We start from the raw sequence: 23483 nt of genomic DNA, 5'->3' as shown, positions 1-23483 counted from the left end.
CAGGGCGGGGCTCGCACGCATGCTCCATGCCCGCAGGCCCATCGGCGCGGCCGCCGGGCGCGTGCGCAGGACCCGATGTGTGCTCGCACGCGGAAGATCTGTCCCCGCGGAGGTTCCTCTCTTTTGAAATGTGGGAGGCGGAAGAGGCGGCAGGTTGTAGATTTTGCTCTCGGCCCCAAGGGATTCCCCTTGGCCATTAGAACCCAAGAGAGAAAGCAGAGGCACCGCGTGGGCGGCTGAGGGGCCGAACCCCCGACCTGTCCTCCAGGCGGAGAGTTGGGAGTAGGAGGGGAGAAGTACCGAACACAGGGCTGAGGAGCCTCCGGGACCGAGTCCCGGAGCATGGGGGCCTGGACCGGGTCCCTGAGCATGGGGAGCTGGAGCCGCCGAGGCCGCCCGGCCGGGCCCAGCCTGTCTGTCAGCTCCTCGGAGCCAGCTTTGCCAGGGCAGCCGCGTTCTCTGTAGCCCGGCCCCGCTTGAGGTCGTCGGCCGAAAGATAGCAGCATGGGTTCCGCCGCTGCCTAGTCCTCCGCCTCCTTCCCTTCTTCCTGCCCTCCTCCTCCTTCGTCTCTCCTCTTCCCCGTATGTCGTCCTTCTTTTCCTTCCTTGTGCTCCTCTTCCCTCCCCTCTGTCCTCTTCCTTTCCCCCTTCTGTCTTCCTGCTTTTCCATCTGTCCTTTTCCTCTCTTGCTCTTTTACGCTCCTCTTCTGTCCCTCTCTTTCCTCTATCCTACCTCCACCACCACCTCTTCTTCCTTCCTGTCATCCTCCCTTCCTCATCCTCATCCTCCTTCCCTCCTCGTCCTGAATCTCCGGCCTTTCTCTGCCCCTTAGCCCCCGCCCCCAAGCTTCCGCCCCTTAGCCCCCGCCCCCAACTGCCAGTCCCCAGCAGCTCAGTCCTGCAGTGAGTCTTGGGAGTCCATAGCTAAGCACCGGGAGCTGAGAGCACTGTCCGCTGTGCTTGCCTGCGACGCTCTCACATGGCTCAGGAGAAAATGGAGCTGGACTTTGAGCCTGACACATCTGATGGGGGCATCCTGAGGAGATCTAGCAGCGCTCCCCTGATCCATGGGCTCAGGTGAGCAGCGTTGGGGAGGATGGAGTATGGGGTTCAGGGACTGTTTGATCCCCTACAAGCAGTCTTCCCGAAAGTGAGAGTTGGAGCTCATTTGGACTTTCTAAATTGAGGGGGTGGGGACTTGTCTGCCTGACAGTGACTTGGGTGCCAAGGTCGAGTGAAAGTTTGACTCCAAACTCTGGGCAATGTGGGAAAAACTCAGTCCTCTCTACCTGGGGCTCTGTTGGCCCACTCTAAAAGAAACTTAAAGAAGCTTCTGGCTTTTCTAACAAGTTGCTTGGCCTGCCTAATTTACACCACTGAATGTCATACTGAAGCCCCTGGAACTAGACTTGCAACTTGACACCTCTCTCAAAGAGCTGCTATTTCTAAGCTTAGTTTAGGAATCCTGGCATTAACAGAGGTTTACTTTAACAAATCACAATTTATCTAATAACTTGTAATGAAGTGGTGTGTTCATGTCTTATCAAGTGATTTGGATTTGTTGTAATGTTTTCAGATTCTAAACCTTCCTGAAATGCATTCCAGTGCATAAAAAAAGAAGGGTGGCATGTAGCTTAGGTCAGTGAAAACATAGGTTTTAGAAAACAATGGAAAGAATCCACCCTTGAATTTTAGTGGTAAGGTCTTGTGTTTTCATGTGAATAAGTCACCAGAGGGTCTATTTTAAAGTAGAATCTTGTGATAGTGAAGATTAGGTTGGCAGACCTCCTGAGCCTATTACATTTCACTTTTATCAGTAGACAGTTCATCTTAGGTGTACAGCCAGTTTTTGAGACCCTGTAGAAATGGAATTAGTCCAAAAAAGGGGATGGGAGTAGAGTTGGCCAAAAACATTAATCAAGCACAGTAAAGGCAAAGAGGTAATCTATCAAACTGATTATAATATCCATATTTTGGGGAAAAAACAGATTTGCTTTTTTTCTTTCATTGAATTCTGAAATTGAGGGAATGAGTCTTTGCTTTCCTAATGCTGTTCTCTCCTCTACATTTATTTTTGATACTATAGGAATAAACTGGTCTTTCTGGGCTATCTTTTTAAATCTGGTAAGCAAGCATTTCCTAGGGACTAGGGTGATCCTGTTGACCTGCATTTAGACTGTTGTGGAAATAACATGCTGTTTTTTGAATCACAATTTCAGTAGTTTACTTGAAAGGTAGCATGATGTGACAGAAGAGGGGATGAGAAGAGCAGGCCTAGTCCCAATTTTCTCTTTAACTGGCTATGATTATGAATGAGTCACTTCGCCTTTCTGAGTCTCTGTTTTCTCATTTAAAATTTAGGAGAGCTGGATTAGGTGATTTCAGTGGTCCCTTGAAGCCCAACCCAGTTCAATCCTGAAAATCCTCTTGACCTCTTACCGTGGGCACAGCCCTCTGCTAGGCACTGCAGGGATGTTACAGAAAGATGAACGAAACACCTCCATCAAGGGGTTTAAGACACACACACACATTTTAATAATTGGTGTCTCAAGAAGCATCTAATTTCCCATTGTGTTCTTTGGGTTCAAAGGAGGGAATGATTGCATTAGGTTGTGGAAGAAAGAGAGGTTTCATGGAAGGCGTGGCATTAAGATGGGTGTTGAAGGAGAGGAAGGATTTTGACAGATGGTCGTTGGAGGGAGACATTTGAGGCAGAAGGGACCACATCAGCAAAACTCCAGGTATGTTTATTTAGTTGAACAGTGGGGTTTAAAAGTAGACCGTGTGCATAGGGCAATACTGGGAGGTGTGCTGATTGGGCTCCGCAGCTCCTCTCACATCATGGCACACACAGGAAGCAGTCACATTTTTAGGTCCTCTGGGGTAAACACAGGAGGTTGCTCGTGTCTGGTGGTAACTGGTTTGGAGGTGTGAGCTTTGACCAGAAGCAGCTGGAGGCAGCCAGTCTGGAGCTCCGCCCCATATCTCCTAGCTGCCCCCCAACCCCTGAGGAGGTCAGTATCACAGCAAACTGCTTGGAATCTCTGAAGAGGCTCTCAAGAGGAGGGTGAGGAGTTTATTCATTGTATGAAATGAAGAGCCATCAAAGATTTCATTGTTAGAGAATTGGCATTAGTATGGATGAAGGCCATCTTAAATGAGAAGACACTGATCATTCTATTTTTATTTTTCAGTGACCTTTCACAGGTTTTTCAACCATACACATTTAGAACTCGGAGGAATAGTACAACAATTATGAGCCGTCACAGCCTGGTAAGTAGAGAAGTAAGTATCCTTAGTGGCATGGATTGGGGAAAACACCTTCAAATCTAGTTCTTTCTTGAGATGATGTACTGTGCACAGTTGTTTGCAAAAGAAGACAATTATTTTACCCATCTTGTTTATGGCCATTTTCAGCTTTTGGTGCAAAAAGGAGAGCTGGTTAAATTTTTTCTTGGCTGTGAGACTTTGTATTTTTAAAACTTCATTCATTTTTGTCACTACGTGGTTGTGTTTTGTGCATTATGATTAAGGTAAGTCAGGATTAACTTCTGATGAGAACTGAAAAGAGTGGTCTTTATTTGTCCTAGCATGCAAAAATCACTGAAACGGCAGCAGAGGGTTTATTTTTGACAATCATCTGTTGGACAGTGCTGTTTATCCAAAGTACAAAACTCCTTTAAAATGCTTGTATTCATATTCTTGGTAGAGTTGGCGATTGTGACTTTTTTATATAGCCAGAGCTGTTGCACTTCACCTTGTTAGTTGATCACATTGGGAGGAATTATGATGAGGTTTTATATATCTGAGATGTAAGCAAACAGCAGACCTCTAAATGGCTGAACTAGATTTCCATAGTCTCTACATAAAAGTTCATCAGTTTATTTATAGAAGAGCCTCTCTGACCTCTGAATCATCTAAAATTTATGCACAGTTACAATAAGCTTCCAACCCAGTAGTGTGTGAGAAGCAGCAAATCAGAAGAGGTACATTAAGAAAAAGGTATGCTCATGGCTGTTAACAATGGAGGAGATGGGAAACAAAAGCAGACAGGTTTTTTTTTAAATTTTGATATCATTAATGTACAATTACTTGAACAACATTATTGTTACTAGACTCCCCCATTATCAAGTCCCCCCTACATACCCCATTACAGTCACTGTCCATCAGTGTAGTAAGATGCTATAGAATCATTACTTGTCTTCTCTGTATATACTGCCTTTCCCGTGTCCCCCTCCCACTACATTATGTGTGCTAATCGTAATGCTCCATTTCCCCCCTTATCCCTCCCTTCCCACCCACCCTCCCCAGTCCCTTTCCCCTTGGTAACTGTTAGTCCATTCTTGGGGTCTGTGGGTCAAGCAGACAGGTTTTTAAGAAATTAGTCTGAGGCCTAGTATAAGGGCTTAGACCTGTTAATAGACCACAAGGGTGTCACTGACATATAACTATAGTGATGTTCTTAAGGATACCTGGAGCATTAACCTTTCCTTAAATTCTAGTAATACCTACACTTGTATGATATTTTACATGTTGCAAAGTACTTTCACACATTTAATTCTCATGGCGACCCCTATGAAGTAGGCAGGGCAAAAGGTTGTTTTTCCCCAAAAAAAAGAGGTAGCAGCTAAAACTCAGCTGATATGACTTGCTCAGAATCACACAATTAGTACATGGCAGAGCTGGGATTAGAATGGAGATCTTCCAGCGCCATTCTCTTTGGTAAAATCTGTTTAAGAAAGGGAAAAAATAGGACACTTTAAAGAAAGATTTCCTGCTAAAGTGGCTAAAAATACTTAAAGGGGAAAATGTTAGCTATCTGGAGGTTTGATTCACTTCACCTTCTTCCTCTGAGGATACTGGAAACTATACTTACTTTTGCTGTGTAAACGAAAAACACTTCTACACGTTAATACAGCTGTGTTCCTGTTATCAAATGGCATAGCAAGGAAGAGGAAATGAATTTGCCTCTCTATACTTTGCTTTCTTCTAAGATGGGAAGATTCTTATCAGCTCTGTCTAGGCTTATCTTTCACTGCTCCCTGACAAATACCCTCTGCTCTCTCTGCACTAAAACACCTGGTTTGCTAAAGGGGCCATGTTGATTCACTCTGCTGGTCTTTAGTCTTTATGCTGTCTTTCACCACATCCTGTTCTCCTTTCTAGCTTTCCAGTTTGGGAAGCTTTCCACAGCACCCTTTGTATACTTCTGTCATCATCTTGACTGCACCATATACAATATAGCACAGTGTACTCTATACATCTTAATACACTTAGGTGTGTCCTGTGTTAACCTGCAAAAAGTAAGATGTTGGTGACTGAAATAGAAAGGCAGGACCTGATGAAAGACATCCAGAAGTCGGATCTTCATGATTTAACAACTGATTAGCTCTAAAGACAGGGAGGAGGAGGACTCACAGTGACTGAAATTTTATTTCTTGGTGACCAGGGGAAAAGTATTGCCTTTATTATGAATAGGGAAATTGAGAGGAACTGGTCGTTTGTAGGGCCGGAAGATAAATTCTTTTGGGCATGTTGGGTTCCAGGGGCCACTGGCCCCATGCTGCACTCTAAAAGCGATGTTCTAAATCTTTTTAAAAACTACAAGCTTCCTATCTTACCACCTTTCACTCTCAGCAGATGACCCTCCTCACTTCCCAGAGAAGACAGACACTCATCTTGTATAAACGTCAGCTTTCTTCTCAAAGTGTCTTTACTTTCATGTGTGTCCTAACGGTTCCTACGTGTTCTGACTCTCTTGTCACTTTGCTTCATCTGTTGTCTCCTGTCTATCTTGTGTCTTCAGTCTCATCCTCACTGGCTCTTTCCCTCCCACCTTTTCCCAAATTACACATCTAATATCTGGAAAACAAACTTTTCTTCTTTCATAGGTCTCTCTTTCTCCTTCTCCTTCCCCTCTCTGAGCTTTTCCAAAGCTGCATCTACACTCAGCTGCCTTGAATTCTTTGTCTCCTAATGTCTTACCAACTATTCAGCCAATTCGTGATAGCACTACTCTTAACACAACTCCATTAAAAAAAACCTTTTGCAAAAGTCACCAGCGCCCACTTGGTTGCCAATTGCAGGTCCATCTTTTCTTTTCCCACTTGAGTGCTTGGCTTTACTTAATACCATTAACCAGTACCCCCTTGATTTGGCTTTTTCACTGCCTGTATATTACTCTTGTTTCTGGTACTAGGCACAGCTTTTCTCTTTTCTGTCCCTCTTTCGGGTCTGTTTTCCATTTCTGTCTAAAATGGGCAAGTTGTCCATCATATAGATGCAGCCACTGAATTTCTGACTTTCTTCACAGCCAGCATTTTGCAATCCTTACTTTGGCTCCCCTGATTATTTCACTGCCTTTGGGGTTTCTTTTGTTCTCTAATGGACATACCCATGCTCTCTTCCACATTCTCCTGTTGCAGTCTTTCTGCCTTACTTACTAGCCTAGTAGTTTAGTGTTTTTCATATGACCTTATTAAGAGCTCACCAGTAAACATATATTACTTTCATAATGGAAAAAAAAACTTTTTAAAAGGATTATAGGGGTAAAGTTTTTCTCTTTTCAAAGTCTAGGAAAGGAAAGAGTAAGAGAAAGGGATTGGTAATGAAGGGATATCTTTTGAGGTAAAATCATATGTCAGTGTAAAAAATTTCACCTGTATTAGCTTTTGCCTAAAAACCTTAAAGCACTTTATCATCATTTTATACTACTACTCACTATATTAGTATTTTTAAATGTTATAATAGGATAGGGTCTCTTGTAACAGGATAATTGTCTTATTTGGTTTTATAGTATTACAGATTCATGTGCATTTCATTAAGGAATAAATAGTAGTTGTACATCATGTAGATCCAATTAGATGTTAGGGCTATTAGAACCCTGTAAGATCTGTTGATATGAATTGTACCTTACATTTTGTGATCAGATTTTGTGATTATTTTGGAGGAACATAATATGGCCCCCAAATCATTTCAGCTTTGTGTTATTAAAAAGATGATGATGTTATAGAAAGCAACAGTTATTTTTAAAATACACCCTGTCTTCTACGTTGATTTTTCCTAATTAGTAAGGTTTGTGCTGATGGCATTAGCGGTCACATTTTAGAATTGGTTTAGGCATTGCAAGCAAAATCTCCTTATTGCAGTTTTAAAGTGTTTTCAATAAACAATCATAGTCAAAATATTATACTGGGCTTATTAGCCTGTCTTTTCCATTTGTATATTGGTAATAAAAATGAATAAAATCTTTTTTCTTTCCCTTCTAATAGAGTTCCTTTTAGATAAGTGGGGTGATGGATATTTCCAAGGCCTGGAATCTTTTTTTACATAAATGTACACAGCTCTGCATTCATTGGGAAAAGTGTTAAAGTCAGTGCCTATCTAGTGACAGATGGTGCTTTGAAGTTGGACACCTGGTGTACTAAAGACTGAATGTACTGCCTCTAGTGCATTAATGTTCATTGATTTAAAGAGCTAGATTTTTAAGAATATGAAAAGTTACCTAAAAAGAGATTGTACACTGGTACTGACAGCAGACTGCTGCTTGGTGATTCAGAAAATAGTAAATGTTTACTTTTTCTTTGCAGTTGCTGTCATCCTCCCCTAATCGTATTCCTAGTAGCAGGCTGCATCAAATCAAAAGGGTAAATTTTACTTACTTGCTCAGATCTATAATTTTCTGATTTTAACATTTTGATTTTATTTTCATTTTGAAGATTCATGTATTATAAAACGAGTCAGGCTGCAACTCTGGTTAGTTGTAGACATTACAATTTTGAGTATTCAGATAGAATACAGATGTGGCCTGGGTAGCAGTCATAGAATGTTATTTCTGCTGTACTATAATTATGTCAAATAAGGTAGAAAAGTCTTTTTTATTTTCTTTGAAATAATTGTGTAGATAAATATTGTTTTCAGCGTATGTTTGTCTTTGCAGGAGGAAGGCATGGATGTGATGAACAAAGAAGCTGCGCATGAAAGGTTTGTGCTTCATGAGAACAGGGCATAGCCTAATGTGTGTCTATTTATGGACACTGATGGCCTTTCATTTTTGTTTGTTTTAGGGCAGTGCAAACAGCCATGCAGATAAGCCAATCATGGGATGAGAGCTTGAGCCTGGTAAAGTTTTCTCATGTTTGCTTGCTTTTTATTTTCCAGAAAACTTTATATTGATCATTGGCTTCGTGAATTTTTTCATATACTCTGTCCCTTCTGTTTTCAAATTTGTATTCAGTTTTTGAACTCTGCTTTTCCACCAGAATATTTGATTGCAACTTTTTTAGAGCCTATATGTTTCTACTGTAAAAATGTAGGCATGTTTAAGTAGTAAAGAAGAGTTGAGATGTGCTGAGTTGTACATTATGAGGAAATAACACTTTATGTTTACAGAGTGATAGTGATTTTGACAAGCCAGAGAAATTATATTCTCCTAAAAGGATCGACTTCACCCCAGTTTCTCCGGCACCATCACCCACCAGAGGATTTGGAAAGGTAGGCTCATTGGCAAGATGTTAACTCTATTTCATACATTGAGCTGTTTACTCTTTAGAACACAGACACACACACAAATCACCTCACTTTAAAAGGATCCAATAACTAGAAGAAAAACTGACAAGTCTATGATAGTAATTTGAAAAAAAATCTGTCTCTCTCTGTATTTTCTCATATATGTATATATGAGAGATCCGGACAGCTAAGCAGTTCTAAGGATGTTGTTTCTGTCATTTTGAGAAGAACCTTTTGAAAACTGAAGCATTACAACTGTTTTAATATTAAGTATGTTTTTTCTAGCAATGTTTTTCACCATCCTTACAAATGTCTGTGAGCAGCAGTGGGCTGCCACCAAGTCCCATTCCTAATCCAAGACACTTTTCCAGGTAAGTGAACCTACTTTGTATATGTGGTTGAATTACTTCTCGTTAAATTTGTCTCTCCAGTCAACTTTTGTCCCAACACTTTATTATGGAAGTTTTCAAACAGACGGCAAAATTGAAAGAATTTACAGTGAACATCCATATACCTATCACCTATATTCTACCATTAATATTTTACCAGATTCATTTTTTTTGAGACTTAGTGCCAGTTTACATTCAGAGGACACACAAGATAATATATGCTTTATAAGGATAAGGAAAAAATTTGTTTAAGATTGTAGAACAGACAAATCCAAATACCTTTGTAATAAGGTTTGTCTTAAAAAAATTGTTATGAATATGTTGTTTTATAGAATGATTTTAAAAATAGCTTAAAATGCCATGTTATTCCCAGTTGCCATTTGCCAGGTCAGATCATGTTTTGGCATTTCAGTTGCTCAACCTACCACACAGGCATTTTCCATTTCTCCCTTTATGACTGTCAATTTTATCGATTTATTTGGTGGGCTGTAATGTTTATCTTGCATCTTAGAAGTATTTCTCATCATCCTGTTTATTCTTTGAAGCAGGAGGAGTCAGAGTCCAGTCAAGTGCATTAGGCCCAGTGTTCTCGGTCCTCTCAAAAGAAAAGGTAAGCCTCACACTTTTGATATTAAACCTAGTTGAGCTTGAATTACAAATTAGATTTTGTCTGAAATTAGTTCAAGGCATGACTTCTTTTTCTAAAGAAATGTGGAAATTCTTCCCAATATATGCTTTACTGATTTTAAATTTTGTAAATCAGTTATTTGATACTGTCTATATTTTTTATGCTTCATAACTGAATCTTATTCATATATTCATATTATCAATGTATAGTCCAAAAATCTTGCCTCTGTGTTCTGAATATAAAAAAGATGCAAGGTGATATGTGGCAGAAACATATGCTTATGTCATAGCACATAGGTCTATAAACATGCATATGCTAAAATACAAGCCACCACCAAATTACATCTTGACACAGCGAGAATTGCCTCATAATCAAGTCTATAAGGTTTTTGATATAATGGGGGTGCTCGCAGTTACCTTATTTGAACCACAAAGTGCAGAGCTCAAATGATCTTGCTCAGTGCTAGTTTTAGATGCTTATATTGGGCACCTGATGGAGTCTATTAAGAAAAGGCTAAGAAATTTAACATAGGTTTAGTCATTATTCCTGGGGCTATGACCACATGATTGTAAGTGTTGGATGTCATTTTATTTTATTTTATTTTATTTTATTTATTTTTTTTTGAGAGGGCATCTCTCATATTTATTGATCAAATGGTTGTTAACAACAATAAAATTCTGTATAGGGGGCTCAATGCACAATCATTAATCAACCCCAAGCCTAATTCTCAACAGTCTCCAATCTTCTGAAGCATAACGAACAAGTTCTTACATGGTGAACAAGTTCTTACATAGTGAATAAGTTCTTACATGGTGAACAGTGCAAGGGCAGTCATCAAAGAAACTTTCGGTTTTGATCACGCATTATGAACTGTAAACAATCAGGTCAAATATGATTATTCGTTTGATTTTTATACTTGATTTATATGTGAATCCCACATTTCTCCCTTATTATTATTATTATTATTATTTTTAATAAAATGCTGAAGTGGTAGGTAGATGCAAGATAAAGGTAGAAAACATAGTTTAGTGCTGTAAGAGGGCAAATGTAGATGATCAGGTGTGTGCCTGTAGACTAAGTGTTAATCCAAGCTAGACAAGGGCAACAAAACATCCACGGATGCAGAAGATTTCTCTCAAAACAGCGGGGGTGAGGTTCTAAGCTTCACCTGTGTTGATCCCCAATTTCTCACCTGATGGCCCCCCTGCGACTGTGCCTGTCTTAGGTTGTTCCTCCCTTGAGGAATCTTACCCGTCTCTGGCTAACCAGTCTGGATGTCATTTTAAACAATAATTTTAACCATATTTTTAAAAAATTCAGTTAGTGGTTTCTTTGTACAGATAGCCCTTGAGGTCAGAAAACATCAGGTCTCCTAATATTAGGTAACAGATACTTGCGGCTCTTTTGAGAACTTTCCAGTGATAGCATCATACAGACATTCAAAAAGTGCTGTATTTCAGACAACTTAAAATTAAAGATGGTGTGTTCTGGAAAATGGATCCTGATACAGTGATGATACTTGTATTTAGTGAATACGTATTGTTTTATAGACCAATAGTCTTTTTCTGTATGCTGCAAGAAATTACTTACAGTCCAAAGAACCTTCACAGGAGCTAGTACATGAAAATAACACTTGGAGATTAAAGCTTTTATTGTTATTGTTACTACTGATTGTAAGTATGTTGGAGGAAGTTGGAATTAGTATGTTGTTCAGTTTCAAAGCTATTCCAAAATATACCAGCAGATGGAGGGATTCTTTGCTAAAAAGAGGTAAAGTCTTTTGTTAATGAGGTGTTATTGAAAGCCTGACAGCAGCTTTTGAAGGTTGCATATTAAAGCCTGGAAAAAGGCAAATAAAAATAGAGCCTTTCCTGAGTTTCAGTAATTTTCAGAGTAGCTTTACAGGAAAGATAATATGAAGTAATTGATAATGTGGAAATAATGAATGTTGCATTTTTCTTACTTGATCTTTTTTCCATCATAATCGTGTACAGGTTTAAGTTCATAGTTACTAATTTCCTACTGGAGTATAGCAAGCCCCTGAATTAAATTTTCTTTAATATTCCATCTCAAAGCTCAGATAAAGAGCTTCAAAACCAAGGTATGTTTGTCTTTTAAATCATAGCTTATTTTTCTGTCTAATTTAGGGTTGTTAGTCTTTGCGTTCCTGGTGGCAAAATGTTAACCATTAGTCGTACTGGTGCAAAGTTTTTCTGTTACCTATTCTTAGAAAATCTCTTAAGATTGAGGTAGCCAGTACAATACTAGTTTTGTAAAGTGATTAATAATTGCTTTCAACGACAGATGAGCATTCAGACTTACTTTTTAGTTTTCATTTTCACTAAGTAGTCTAATGCAACCTTTGATTTATACACTGTTTATCAGACTACATACTATTTAACCCTTTTGACTTCAACTCAGGAAATGTTCCAATATTAAAATATGTAAAATCAACAGTTTTTACTAACTGACTAGGATAAATTATTATTCACTCTGAGCTCCAGCTGTTTGGGGATATTGTATTTCTACTGTGGTTAGCCTTGATTCATTTTGCCTGATAGAGTCAGTATTCTCCTTTTCTATTAAAGAACATGACTATATCCATAACATGTAGCATATAATAAATTAGAAGGTTTTTTTGAAGGGCTGCTTATTTTTTGGTTGAAGTTATATGGAAGTATATTTCTTCTACCTTAAAGCACATGGAAAAAATAGCTCTCAAATACTGGCTTGAAGAAGCAGTCCGAACTTTGGCTAAACAAAGCTCATCCACTTTAGAATCAAGCCTGTAAGTGTAAAATTGTTTTACAGTAGCATTATCTCTTTCTGTTTTAGGTGAAATGGAGACAGAAAGCCAGCCCAAGAGGCTTTTCCAAGGCACTACCAATATGCTGTCTCCAGAGGCTGCACAACTGTCTCATCTCAGTTCATGGTAAAAAATGAAATAAAATCAAAAGGCTGTTAGGGTATGATCTATTTAAAGAGCCACATCAAAAGTATATTGGGATCATTTAAAATATATTCAACTTTTTAATCCATGCTCTCTAGAGGGGAAATCTCCATGGAGGTGCAGATAATATGAAAAACAAATCATTTGAAACTCATGAGTACTTCCTTTGGAAAAGTGTGTATGTCCTTGGCACCTTCACCTTCATTCCTAGCCCCTGTTAGGTTGGCCTCTCTCAGTAGGTGCTATGGTGTGAGAGAGTGGCAACAGCTGGATGGTGTGAGAAAGAGTTTCTGGGTTGCCGTGGGTAATGTGCATTGATTATAGCTACTCTGCCTGCATTTTTTATTAATATCTTTTTGACTTAGCAGAGAGTACCAGCATTCTCTTAAGCATGGCATTTTCTAAATAGTATTTTCTGTTGCTTTAAGATCTTTTTGAAAATTTTGGGATATTCCAAATAAAGGATCCAATAACTAGAAGGAAAAGATTTCCTTTTTATAAGAACACTTCCTGATTCCCTTGGTCCACTTACATATATTTCTGTTCATTAGTCTTCCCCATCCAGGTTTAGGTGTCTAACTTAAGGCCCTTCAGTGGTTCTGTGCAAAAGTTAACTTCTTTTCCTGTACCTGATGTTGAGCACTTTGGATGGTGACACATATTGGAAGGAAGGGGAAGGGAGAGTAGCAGTGTCTGAGGTAATATTTTGTAATCTTTCAGTACGTATTTCTAATCAACTCACTGAGCACCTGTGTTCTAGACACAATTGAATAGTGCCTTTCAGAGCTTTTTGTTCCCTGAATCTTACAACCGAGGGTCTTTTTTAAGAGCTTAAGAGGACATTTACTTTAAAAATAAAATTCTCCTCTAAATGGGAGAATTATGTAAGCCGTTTATAAGGCATTAGGATTGATGATTTCTTCTTCCCAAATAACTTATTCATTGATATATGTAAGATAATCTGTGCTTCTAGTTGACCAAGAAGTCACAGATTATTCTAGTTATTAGACTCATTGATCAGTACTATTCTAACCTTGAAACAGATGCCTTTTAGATTGTTCTAGCTATTTTCAGCTCCACAGTCTCTCCTCTCTCATCCCTGTCCTTGGTAGCTCATTGTGCTAATTTTGGTACGGAGTGCTTTTCCAGGTATGTAGATGATTGCAAAGAGAAAACTTCTAAAGCTTGTCAAGAGGGATAGTGGATGAAACTCTATACTTAGTGGAAACTGTATATCACATTTATGGTAAAGTGTGTTTTAATATAGGCACATGACATTATAAATAGATTTGCTTACCCAGTTACTAACCAAGTAACCAAGTTAGGTAAAAGATATGAAGGCATTTTGTCAAGTGAAAAGCATTCAGGTTGAAGTGATTTTTTGAAAAATAGTCTTGTAGACTGACTGCAGGATGCCATAAACCAGGTTCATGTGAATAAGTAAGAAAGGAAAGAAAAGGCATGGTATTTACCAAGGGTCCTCTCCCCTTGTTCAGGTGATCATTCCTCTGAGCAGCACAGCCTAAGCTGTCGATGATGGTGGCTATTGTGAGGTTTATTTCTGTTGCCACCACTCCCATTCTCTGTAGACCTGCTACTGGCCATGGTGATCAAGGGCACTTTGATCTGTAAACACACACACACACGCACAAAAAAGTGTTGCCTGGAGAGATTTGCTTTGTTTATGGCCACTCAGGGCCAACACATGGCTCAAATCATATGTTAAAAAGAACTTCATTTTCAAAATTCACAAAATCAAGTGTTAAGGATATTTAAGTAATTAAACTTTAAATGACTTTTTTTTTTCCCCACACAAGAGACTTTATTATCTGAAGGAGAGAGTGGCTGCACCAGAGGGGGGTGGGGAGAGAGAGAGAGAGAGGGAGCAGCAGAGAGCAGAGAGAGAGTGAGAGAGAGCAGGGAGAGCAGGGGGACAGAGACAGAGACAAAGAGAGAGAGGGCAGCAGAGAGAGACAGAGACAAAGAGAGACAGAGACAAAGAGGGCAGCAGAGAGAGAGACAGAGAGCTTTAAATGACTTTTTACTAAGTTTGCAGCATCTGGAATTCTGAGGATATTAAAGATTAAAATTGCACTAAGACTTTTGGGATACCTTGTATACGAATATTGCTGACACTTACTGTCTACCCGGAAGAGATTTTAAAATGTGAGTCGTTCGTGATATGTAAAAATTGGATCCCACTTTTGCAAGTTTTTTTCCTATCTCTTTAAATGCAGTTTCATTGACCAGATATCCATATTCTTCGAAATGGGATTGGTGACAGGAACAAGCTGTGTTCTGATTTCTGTTGGCAAGGACAGCAATCTACATGATAGCTAAGGAAATAATTTTTATACATTTTAGGGAGCAGAAAAGGCATCAGTCGTATCATGAGTAGATATTATCTTATCATTTAAATCGTTAGTTTGTTCCCTGCCCTACCCCACAAAGAAAAGTTGGGTTTTAAGACTTTATAAAGTTTATATATTAGATGATGTATAAACATTCTGACATCTTTGAACTATAAATTAAACGTGAAGTTCAAGTATGGACCCGTTTGGACTTTGCGTCCAGTGTGCCAGCACTGCCCAAAGGAATAGTAGGTCTCCTCTCTTTTTTTTTTGGCCTCCTCTTTATATCATATTTTTACTAAATGAAAGTTTTGAATCTTTGCCAACCAAATCTGGGGAACATTGTCAACCGCAAGGCAGGGGTTAGATCATTCTGCATTTAGTCCTTAGGAACATCAAGAGTTTGATCATAGTTCGGCAGTACACCTTTGCATGGTGCTTTGATTCTCTTTGCGTGTTGGCGACTCTTGTTCTGCTCCTCATTCTTCTGGGAATCAGACTGTCTGTGGTATGCTATATAAAGTAAAGGAGTTTTCAGAGCTACTGGCCATGTAGTGAAGATGAACTGGTAGTCTATTTTTCCTACAGAGAAGGAAAAAGTTTCCCATGAAATTTCTTGCCCAGTGCATCATGGTTAACATGACTGCTAATTTAACCTTTATGGTTTTAACATTTTCCATTAGATTTACCTTAGTGGCTTTAACTTTATTTTTCATGTTATATATGTCATGGCAAGAAAATTTTATTATGAATATGTGACATAAGATTTAGAATAAGATTTAATTGTGATTTATTTAATAACAGAAATGTATAACATATACTTGGAAGGTTTTTATGTGACATCTGTGATGATACTTTTAAACTCCTATCTCTAAGGTGCCTGGAAATGATATTTAAATCTGTGATCTTAAAAACTTAGAGGTTAAATGGAAAGTTAATGCTGGGTCTTCCTAAAGTAGGTAGTAGAGACCAGAGAAGATACCATAGGGACTAGTTTAACCCACACTAGGAGGTTTTACCATGCCCCGTGGTCTTACCTTATACTGTAATCTGTGCTGGGGTTGATAGGGCCGTGGCTAATTTCTAGTGCATTTACCTGCCTGCATTCATCTGTAGGATCCAATTTATTAATTCCACAAGGAACAGAGTGGCTCAATCAGATGGGTGATAGCATGAGTCACACTGAACATCCTAATTTTATCGTTAGGTTATCATTTAAATGTTTTAATGGTTCTCTTTTACATAGTTTTTTAAGACAGAGGGCACTACTTTAACTGTCATAAGCATGTTTGGTTGTGTGGTTCAAATATTGCCTTGATATTTATGTTCAGTAGTTGGAATGAATTAGTTCACTTCTGATTCATGTACTCCTGTGTCCAATTTGAATTGTCTAGGTGCTTTGCCTTCCTGCCATTGTCTGTCTTTCAGTCATTTAAGGTTCATTAACACTTCCATCAGAGCTTAAGCTAGGAAAGAAAGATGAGCGAAACTCAAGTTGGACCGTGTTTTGTTGCTTTTGGAAGTCCTGGTAGGAGGTTAATAGTGGATACTGTGAAAGTCACTTTTGTTCAATGATCTCTCTGTGGATTAAAAAATCATGTAATTCTTGCTTTTCCCTGATATACTAATGGTGGGTAATTTGTGACCTATAGTCTTTGCTTCCATGACCATGTGTAGTAGTGCCAGATTAATTAGAATAGAAACTAGATTTTAGTTTAGTGAAAATATCTGGTTAGATGTTTACCAAGTTCTGAACCTAAATTGCACTGGAGACTAAATATAAGTATGCTGTTTTTCTGTTAATGAACAAAATTGCATGTATGTTTATATTTCATAACAGAAGAAATTCTTGAAAAAAACGTGAAATGAAATGTTCAGATTTATATGTATATTTTTTGGTAACTTCCCCATTAGCTTATTTCTCTTAAGGTTATCAACAGTGTGAAATGACAGATTTCTCTGCATGAGTCATGTTCTGTGTTTTTGAATGAATACAAGATTCACCTAAGCAAGCAGGTCTTATTACAAATGGAATCTTTTAACCCAGGGCTCACCATAAGTCTGGTGATTGGAATAAGAAAGTCTTTATTTATATTCAGATTATCTGCTTGCTGGCCAAATTTTAATCTAAGCCTGTTTCTTCCTGCCAAGTACCACAGAGCATGTCCTTTGGCTGCCCAGTCAGTATGTGCTTTAGGAAAGTAAATTCATTTTAATATTAATCTAGGCAAAATGCTGCAAGCAGGAAAAATCACATATGTTCCAAAGGCAAATAGAAAGGTCTTTTGATTTTCCAATGTCTTAGATTATCTGTACAACTTTCTTTCAGTAGTTTGAATAATTCATTTTTTAGACCCATTTTACCATTTGGTTGAACAAATATGAGAGCCAGCAAAATTTTCCAAACTTCTCGCTTAAAAAAGTATTATTAATGATGCATTTGACAGCAGTGAGCATAGAGTAGGAGTACTGTGGACTATACCATTTCCATTTTCATTTTTACTTTTCTGAAGCCTGTATTCTCCCTCTACCTAAAAACAATCCACAGTCAATATAAAGAAATGACATTTTGAAGAAAAATGTAGGAGTAGAGAAGCAGGGGGAGAAAGTTATATTTCATTGAGCGTCGTACAGGGTACAGAAGCTTCCAAATGTCCATGCACTGCTTAACACCAGAACTGCATTGACTCGGACATTCATAAAAACGATAGTATTAAAGACTTATAATATTTAGCCTCAGAGCATGTTGGACCAGGACGGGCTTTTGCAAAATAGCTAGTGACCAAACTTAAACTAGAACCCAAATTTCTTGATTTCTAATTCCTTCTCCAATTTTGTGCTTTGTTCCCTTTTCGAAAGTAAAGTGTCTATGTAAATCCTAAAACTGCCTGAATGCCTGTCCAGCTTTGTCTCTCACTGTGTTGTTCTTAGTCTCTGTACGACATCCACAAAGCCTGCTTTTGGCTCTTAAAACTACTCCTGCTTCCTCCCAAACGAAACCTAGTTAATGCTTACTCATCTTTCAGATGACAGCTAAATAGCATTTTGGGGGAGCCTTGGTCCTCCACATCAGATTAGGTTACCCATGTTACATATTTCAGAGCCCCTTGTATCTTTCCTTTATTGCTTCGATCACAGATTATATGTTTTATTAACATGATTATTTAAATGTTTGTCTCCTGCACTATACTTTAAATTTGATGAGGGCGGGACCATGTTTGTCTTAATGCACCACTGTATTTTTACTCTCTAGCATACTTCGTGCACTTGGCAGGTACTCACCTTCATATTAGAATAAATGAATGAGTGAATGAGTGAATTTGGGCCAAATACAGAGCATAGAGTTTATATGTTGGGTTGAAGGGAATCAAAGCCAGAAGGGCAGCCTGATGCCAAATTGTGAAGGCTCTTAATTGTGAATATTGATGTATGAATCAGGATGTATGAGGCAGGCTGGATTGATTGTTGGAGCCATGAGAGCCTGAGCTGGACGGGTAAGGTATCTGTGGACTTGGATGACCAGATCAGGAGTTTTAGTGGAATAGGAGCAGAAGCTAGCTAGCTGGATCCAAGAGGCACATGGACTGTGAGGGTGTTGGGTCTAGATATAGAGCATTCCTTTTAGAGCTTAGCTGGGTAGTAAGTGAAGGGCTTGGAGAAAGGGGTCCTTTAGAGATAATAGGGGGCCCTTTGGGTTTGAAAGCAAGAAAAGGAAACAGTGTAAGAAATGCATAAAATGAGAAGAACATAAAAGGCAAATAATAGAGGGGAAAACTAGAAAAAATGTGTTTGCCCTGAAGGCCTCTTGGGAGTGGGGAAGTGGTAAATTCTCAAGCAGTTGAAAGACTTTGTTTTGGAGTAGAGGAACTGTGAAGCAGTGTACTTGATAGAATACTTCAGACAGGCCAGGGTTCCTCAGTGAATAAGCATTCCTCTCACTCTAAGACTGCTGGGAAGGTAAGAAGATAAAATAAAAATAGAAATCTCTTGAGCTGAAGGTGAGGGAGCTCCGTCACGAAAATCCTGACATGTCCAGAGGAGAGCTTATTATATGCTGAACATTCTGGTGCCTCCAGGAGAGCGCTCAAATGATACAGAGCCTTGAATGCGTTACTTTGGATTTCTATGACTGTCTTTTTGCAGGTATCTGAATACAGTACCTTATGTAGTTCATTGCTGTTGCTTTTATGTTCTTTATGATTTACGAATGCTGTACTGATTCGTGAGTTCTTGAAACTATGTCGTTGCATGTTATGTTTACCTTTACCCTGATAGATGCATCTGCTTATAATTCTTTTTGCTTTGTCCTCAGTTCAGATATTTTGGATGGCAGTAGTAGCAGCAGTGGCTTATCCTCAGACTCACTGGCTAAAGGCAGCACAACCGCAGAGTCTCCAGTAGCATGCTCCAATTCATGCTCTCCGTTCATCTTGATGGATGATCTCTCACCCAAGTGACTTACCCATTTCTGATTCAGTGTTTTAACTGCTGTTTCCTGCATAAAACGTTCAGTGAGGAACGCAGAGAACTTTGATCCATAATGAGGATTAAAGTGTTCCAGATTTAAGCCATCTCGATGCCATTCTTTTTTGGCATCTGTCTTCTCTAAAGTTCAATTTGACAAGTGTAGTGACCTTACGTAATGTCTCTTTGCTGATCTCATTTTGACTAAATCTCAAATATTCATTTTTGATCGCGTAGAGTATATATATTTTTTCTCAGTGCCTCAGAGAGCACCTATTTTAGAGTCTGTACATTTAAGGAAAGAACTGATCCATATTTTCAGTAATGTTTTTTTTCCCAGCAGTGATATGACAGCTTGAGTTGATCAGAAATTCTCTTGCTTGAGAGATGTTTTTGTTCTCTGTTGACTACATAGTTTCAAATCTCTTTATTTCACTGTAATAGGTAAATTGCTTTTGATTATATTAAATTCTTATTATTCTGCATCAGCTTCAAGTACATTATTTTGTTTCCCTTTCCTGTTTGAGCTGCTTACTCGCCATTCCTCACAGAGGGAAGAAACATGCAGGTGCTTTCATTCCTATCCATATGGCTTCTTCGCTGTGGGAGAGTGCGACATGATGATTGGTTTTAGTGCTGAGAATGTAAATGCACTTACAGGATGCCTGGATGACTCACCACATGTTCTTATGACTTAGCTACCACAGTTGATGTTTTTCTCCCCAAAATTGTTGCCCTAAGGAATATATAAAATATTGTTAATGTTTCTAGGTGGTGTTATCAAGGAGAAGAAATTCCTGCCTTGACCAGATGTGTGGAGCATCTACAAATGAATGAATAATGTTATTTACACACAAATCACTGTGTAGAAAAGCATACATGGAGCATGACAGCTCGTCTTGGGCTGTATTATGAGGCCTGAGGTGCCTTGGGGTACAGAGCTGTGCTGTCAAGATGTGTTATCATCAGGTAGGGTAGAAGAGGAGGCTTTATGTGTCTGATTGCCGCATACTGTTCCAACTGCTGCTTTTCTCTGATTACTTTTTCTTCATTGGATTTGTTTGTTGCCTGGTGAGTGGTGCTGCTGACTGTGTTTTGGTTATTGTGTTGCCACCAGAATCAGAATCCAGTTCTTGTTCATGCTGCCATATAGTAAGGGCAGTTAAATATCTACAAAGAAACTTTTAGGAGCTGATAAACTAATGTTACTGTGCATTCTGCTTTTATGAAGCTGTTTGAGCTATGAACAGTGTGTATGATAGTAAGTCTGAGGTAACGTAAGTTACTCAATTTTTAAAGGGGGAAAATCCTGGTAGAGCTATATAAAAAACCGGAGTGTAATCTGTTATTTATTATTTAAAACTGTGTAAACCTGTCTGTTGCAATAGATTTTTTTTAATGTTCAGACATTGTGGTTGGATTGTGTTTAATATGCAAATTTACCTGCTAGGATCATAATACTCCGTTTTTAAATGAATGTAAGAAACGGAAACTACTGTGTTTGTGTCTTTTGAAGGCAGAGATTCTTAAATTTTTGAGAAAGGTGATGTGCTTTGAGAGTACTCACAGAGCAGTAATACTGTATGGCTTGAAGGGAAACCTATTCTCTGAATTACAGGAGAGCATCACTTAGCTTGCAGTAAGCAGTCCTGTTACAGCATCAGATGTGTTTAGTTTAAATGGTAATAACTGCCATAATGGCCATTAATGGCTTTATTTCTCATATTGCTTTCACCTGTGCAAACTCCATAATCCTTCAAACACAACATAAATGTATATATTATGAAGACTGTTCCCTAGTATGCCATTTTAGAGAAAAATTACTTCAATGGTATTCAGTGTATTTATTCTGTTTGTGAAAGAACCATGTTAAGATGTTCTGCCTTTATAATACTTGAGAGATGTTTTTATCTTACAGGATATTTATCCACCCTTCACTCCACTGTCGTCTTTGCCTTAAAGGCATACCTTTGGCTATCACTTTTTGGCTCTAATTTAGGACTCATAAGATATAAACCTCTGGAATGTGACATTTACATTTATTTTTGAAGTTCAGTGGAAGGGTAGAATTGGGACAGGAAAATGAAATTGTTCCAGTTGTATGAGAACTAGGAGACCCAACGATTCACTTTATTGTTTAAACCAAGGTTTGTTTTTATTGTTTAAATTGACTAGAAAGTTGTTTGTGCAGGGATTGTTTTGGAATAAAAGATAAAGATGCTAACCTCCAGATGAGCTTTCTTGACAGTACCCCTTTATTTTTATATAAAGTCTCATACTTGAAAAGTGATCATTGTTATAAAGTAAAATCCTCTCTTCCTGTTCTAATATTGTATCGTATTTCAGGCTTCTGTTTCAAAACAAGTATAAGAGATGATATGATAAAATCCTATAGATGCTCTTTTTCTTGACTGACTCATGTAATCACTGTGTTTCATGATAACTATTTTGGAATATTAGGAAGTTTTGTGAAATGCTGAGCTTATGTATCTCTTAGAATGCAAATTTAATAAAGTGTGTACACATGCAAAATATTCTGTAAAATTTTTTAAAGTCATTTTATCCTTACTAAGAATTATTTTCTGCCTCCATATCCCAATATTACATTTCTCTGTTTCTAATTACAGTTGAATTTTGAGTAAAGGGATATCAGGAACACAAAAGAACTAATAGCTGTATTGAAGTTTGGGCAGTTTCCCAAAACAAAGAGAAACCTCTCCACATAATCTGTCAAATTTTCAAGAGCATTTTTTAGAATTTGACAATTTAGAAGGTTCTTGCCAAGGCCACACATACTTCTTATTTTCAGTGTGTTTCATCTTGTTATTTTTTTTACATATTCATTAGACTAAAACTGTTTTGGAACAAGATCGGGGGCTAGACAGGCAAAAAATAAAAGCCTTTTATGCATGACTTAGATTGCAAATGCTCAACTTTCTTTCAGTACTTAAAAAAACATATGAACTGTTTTCACATTTGCAGAAAAGTTGCAAGAATAGCCTAAAGAGCTATATATCCTTCACCCACGTTCCCCAATTTGCTTTATCATTTTCTCTCTCTCTGTTTCTCTCTAGTACGTGTGTATGCACACACATATTTTTTCTGAACCATCTGAGAAAAAGTTTTAGACATAATACCCTATTATCCTTAAATGCTTCAGTGTACATTTATTGAAGATGTGGACATTGACATAGCCACATTACAGCTATCAAAATCCAGAAACTAACTTTGATATAAAACTATCATTTCATCTGTTGACCCCATTCAAATTTTGTGTATGGTTCCAAAAAAGCTCTTTTAGGGAAAGGGAAAAATAACTTGACTTCAGCCTGGATTCAATCCAGGATTATATACACTTAGTTGTTATCTGTCTTTGGTCTCCCTCAACCTGTAAGTCCCTAGCCTTGTCTTTTTGTGATCTTCATAACTATTGGCCAGTTATTTTGAAAAGTGTCCTTCAATTTAGGTTTGACTGGTATTTCCTTCTTATTAAATTCAAGCTGTACGTTTTTAGCAGAAATAACACAGAAACAATGCTGTGTTCTCAATGTGTCATTTTCAGGGGGCCACATTGTGTCACTGTCCGTCTAGTTACTAATGATGGTGACCATGGTCTTTTGGTTAAGGTGGTGTCTGCCATGTTTCTCCACAGTGTTTTCCCTTTGAAATTAATAGGATATTTTGTATGGCAATGCTTTGAGAGTATGTAAATTGTCTGTTTCCTCATCAAACTCACTCCCTAGTTTCAGTATCCATTGATCTTTTTTGCCTGATGGCATGTTTACCTAATGGTGTCTCCAATTCTGTCATTGCTTCTGCACTTACTGGTTGGCCTTCTATTGTAAAGAAGAAATTTCCTTTCTCTGCCATTTATTTGCATCAGCGTGGACTCATAGACTCCTACTTCAGTGGGGTGTAATCCATTGTCATAATTATTTTGATATTCACATCTCATATTTGGACAGTGAGAACCTCTCCAAGCTGGCTCCTGTGTCCTTTTGACAAATCCCGGTAATTTTTTATGTTTTAATTTCTGATGTAAGATGTCCCAGATTCATACATTTTTGCCCCAGCCATGGGATTAGCCATTTCTCTAGAGTCCTGATTCCTTTTAATGGGGAATGGTATTTCAAAACCAAGCTTTAGGCACTAGGTATAATCATTGCTCCTGGGGCATCATGGCTTAATGCTCT

At 38.4% G+C, this 23483-nt stretch overlaps 1 protein-coding gene and 1 non-coding gene across 12 annotated transcripts; both read left to right on the top strand.

Annotated features, from left to right (window-relative positions):
- Positions 1-78: 78 nt before the first annotated feature.
- Positions 79-22223, top strand: PABIR2 (PABIR family member 2). 11 transcript variants are annotated; one of them, XR_008994994.1, is made up of 11 exons: positions 81-1077; positions 3195-3285; positions 7590-7646; positions 7940-7983; positions 8067-8121; positions 8392-8493; positions 8794-8879; positions 9443-9507; positions 12361-12457; positions 13027-13173; positions 19139-19270. XR_008994994.1 is itself a non-coding variant. In XM_036931190.2 (10 exons), the coding sequence occupies exons 1-10, from the start codon at positions 980-982 to the stop codon at positions 20129-20131; spliced, it is 762 nt and encodes a 253-aa protein (XP_036787085.2). In that variant the 5' UTR covers positions 79-979; the 3' UTR covers positions 20132-22223. The 11 variants fall into 11 exon arrangements, 10 of the variants coding, with proteins under 10 accessions (XP_036787085.2, XP_036787084.2, XP_036787087.2 ...); XM_036931190.2 differs by lacking the exons at positions 13027-13173; positions 19139-19270 and adding an exon at positions 20062-22223 and having other exon boundaries at positions 79-1077; positions 9446-9507; XM_036931189.2 differs by lacking the exons at positions 13027-13173; positions 19139-19270 and adding an exon at positions 20062-22220.
- On the top strand, positions 15277-15416 carry LOC118935174 (small nucleolar RNA U109). Its single transcript, XR_005033706.2, has one exon. It is a non-coding gene; the product is annotated as a small nucleolar RNA U109 (small nucleolar RNA).
- Positions 22224-23483: the final 1260 nt, after the last annotated feature.

This window comes from Manis pentadactyla, chromosome X, assembly GCF_030020395.1.
Source record: "Manis pentadactyla isolate mManPen7 chromosome X, mManPen7.hap1, whole genome shotgun sequence".
NCBI lineage: Eukaryota > Metazoa > Chordata > Mammalia > Pholidota > Manidae > Manis > Manis pentadactyla.
The sequence above is the reverse complement of the archived record's forward strand: the minus strand, read 5'-3'. Positions and strand labels throughout refer to the sequence as shown.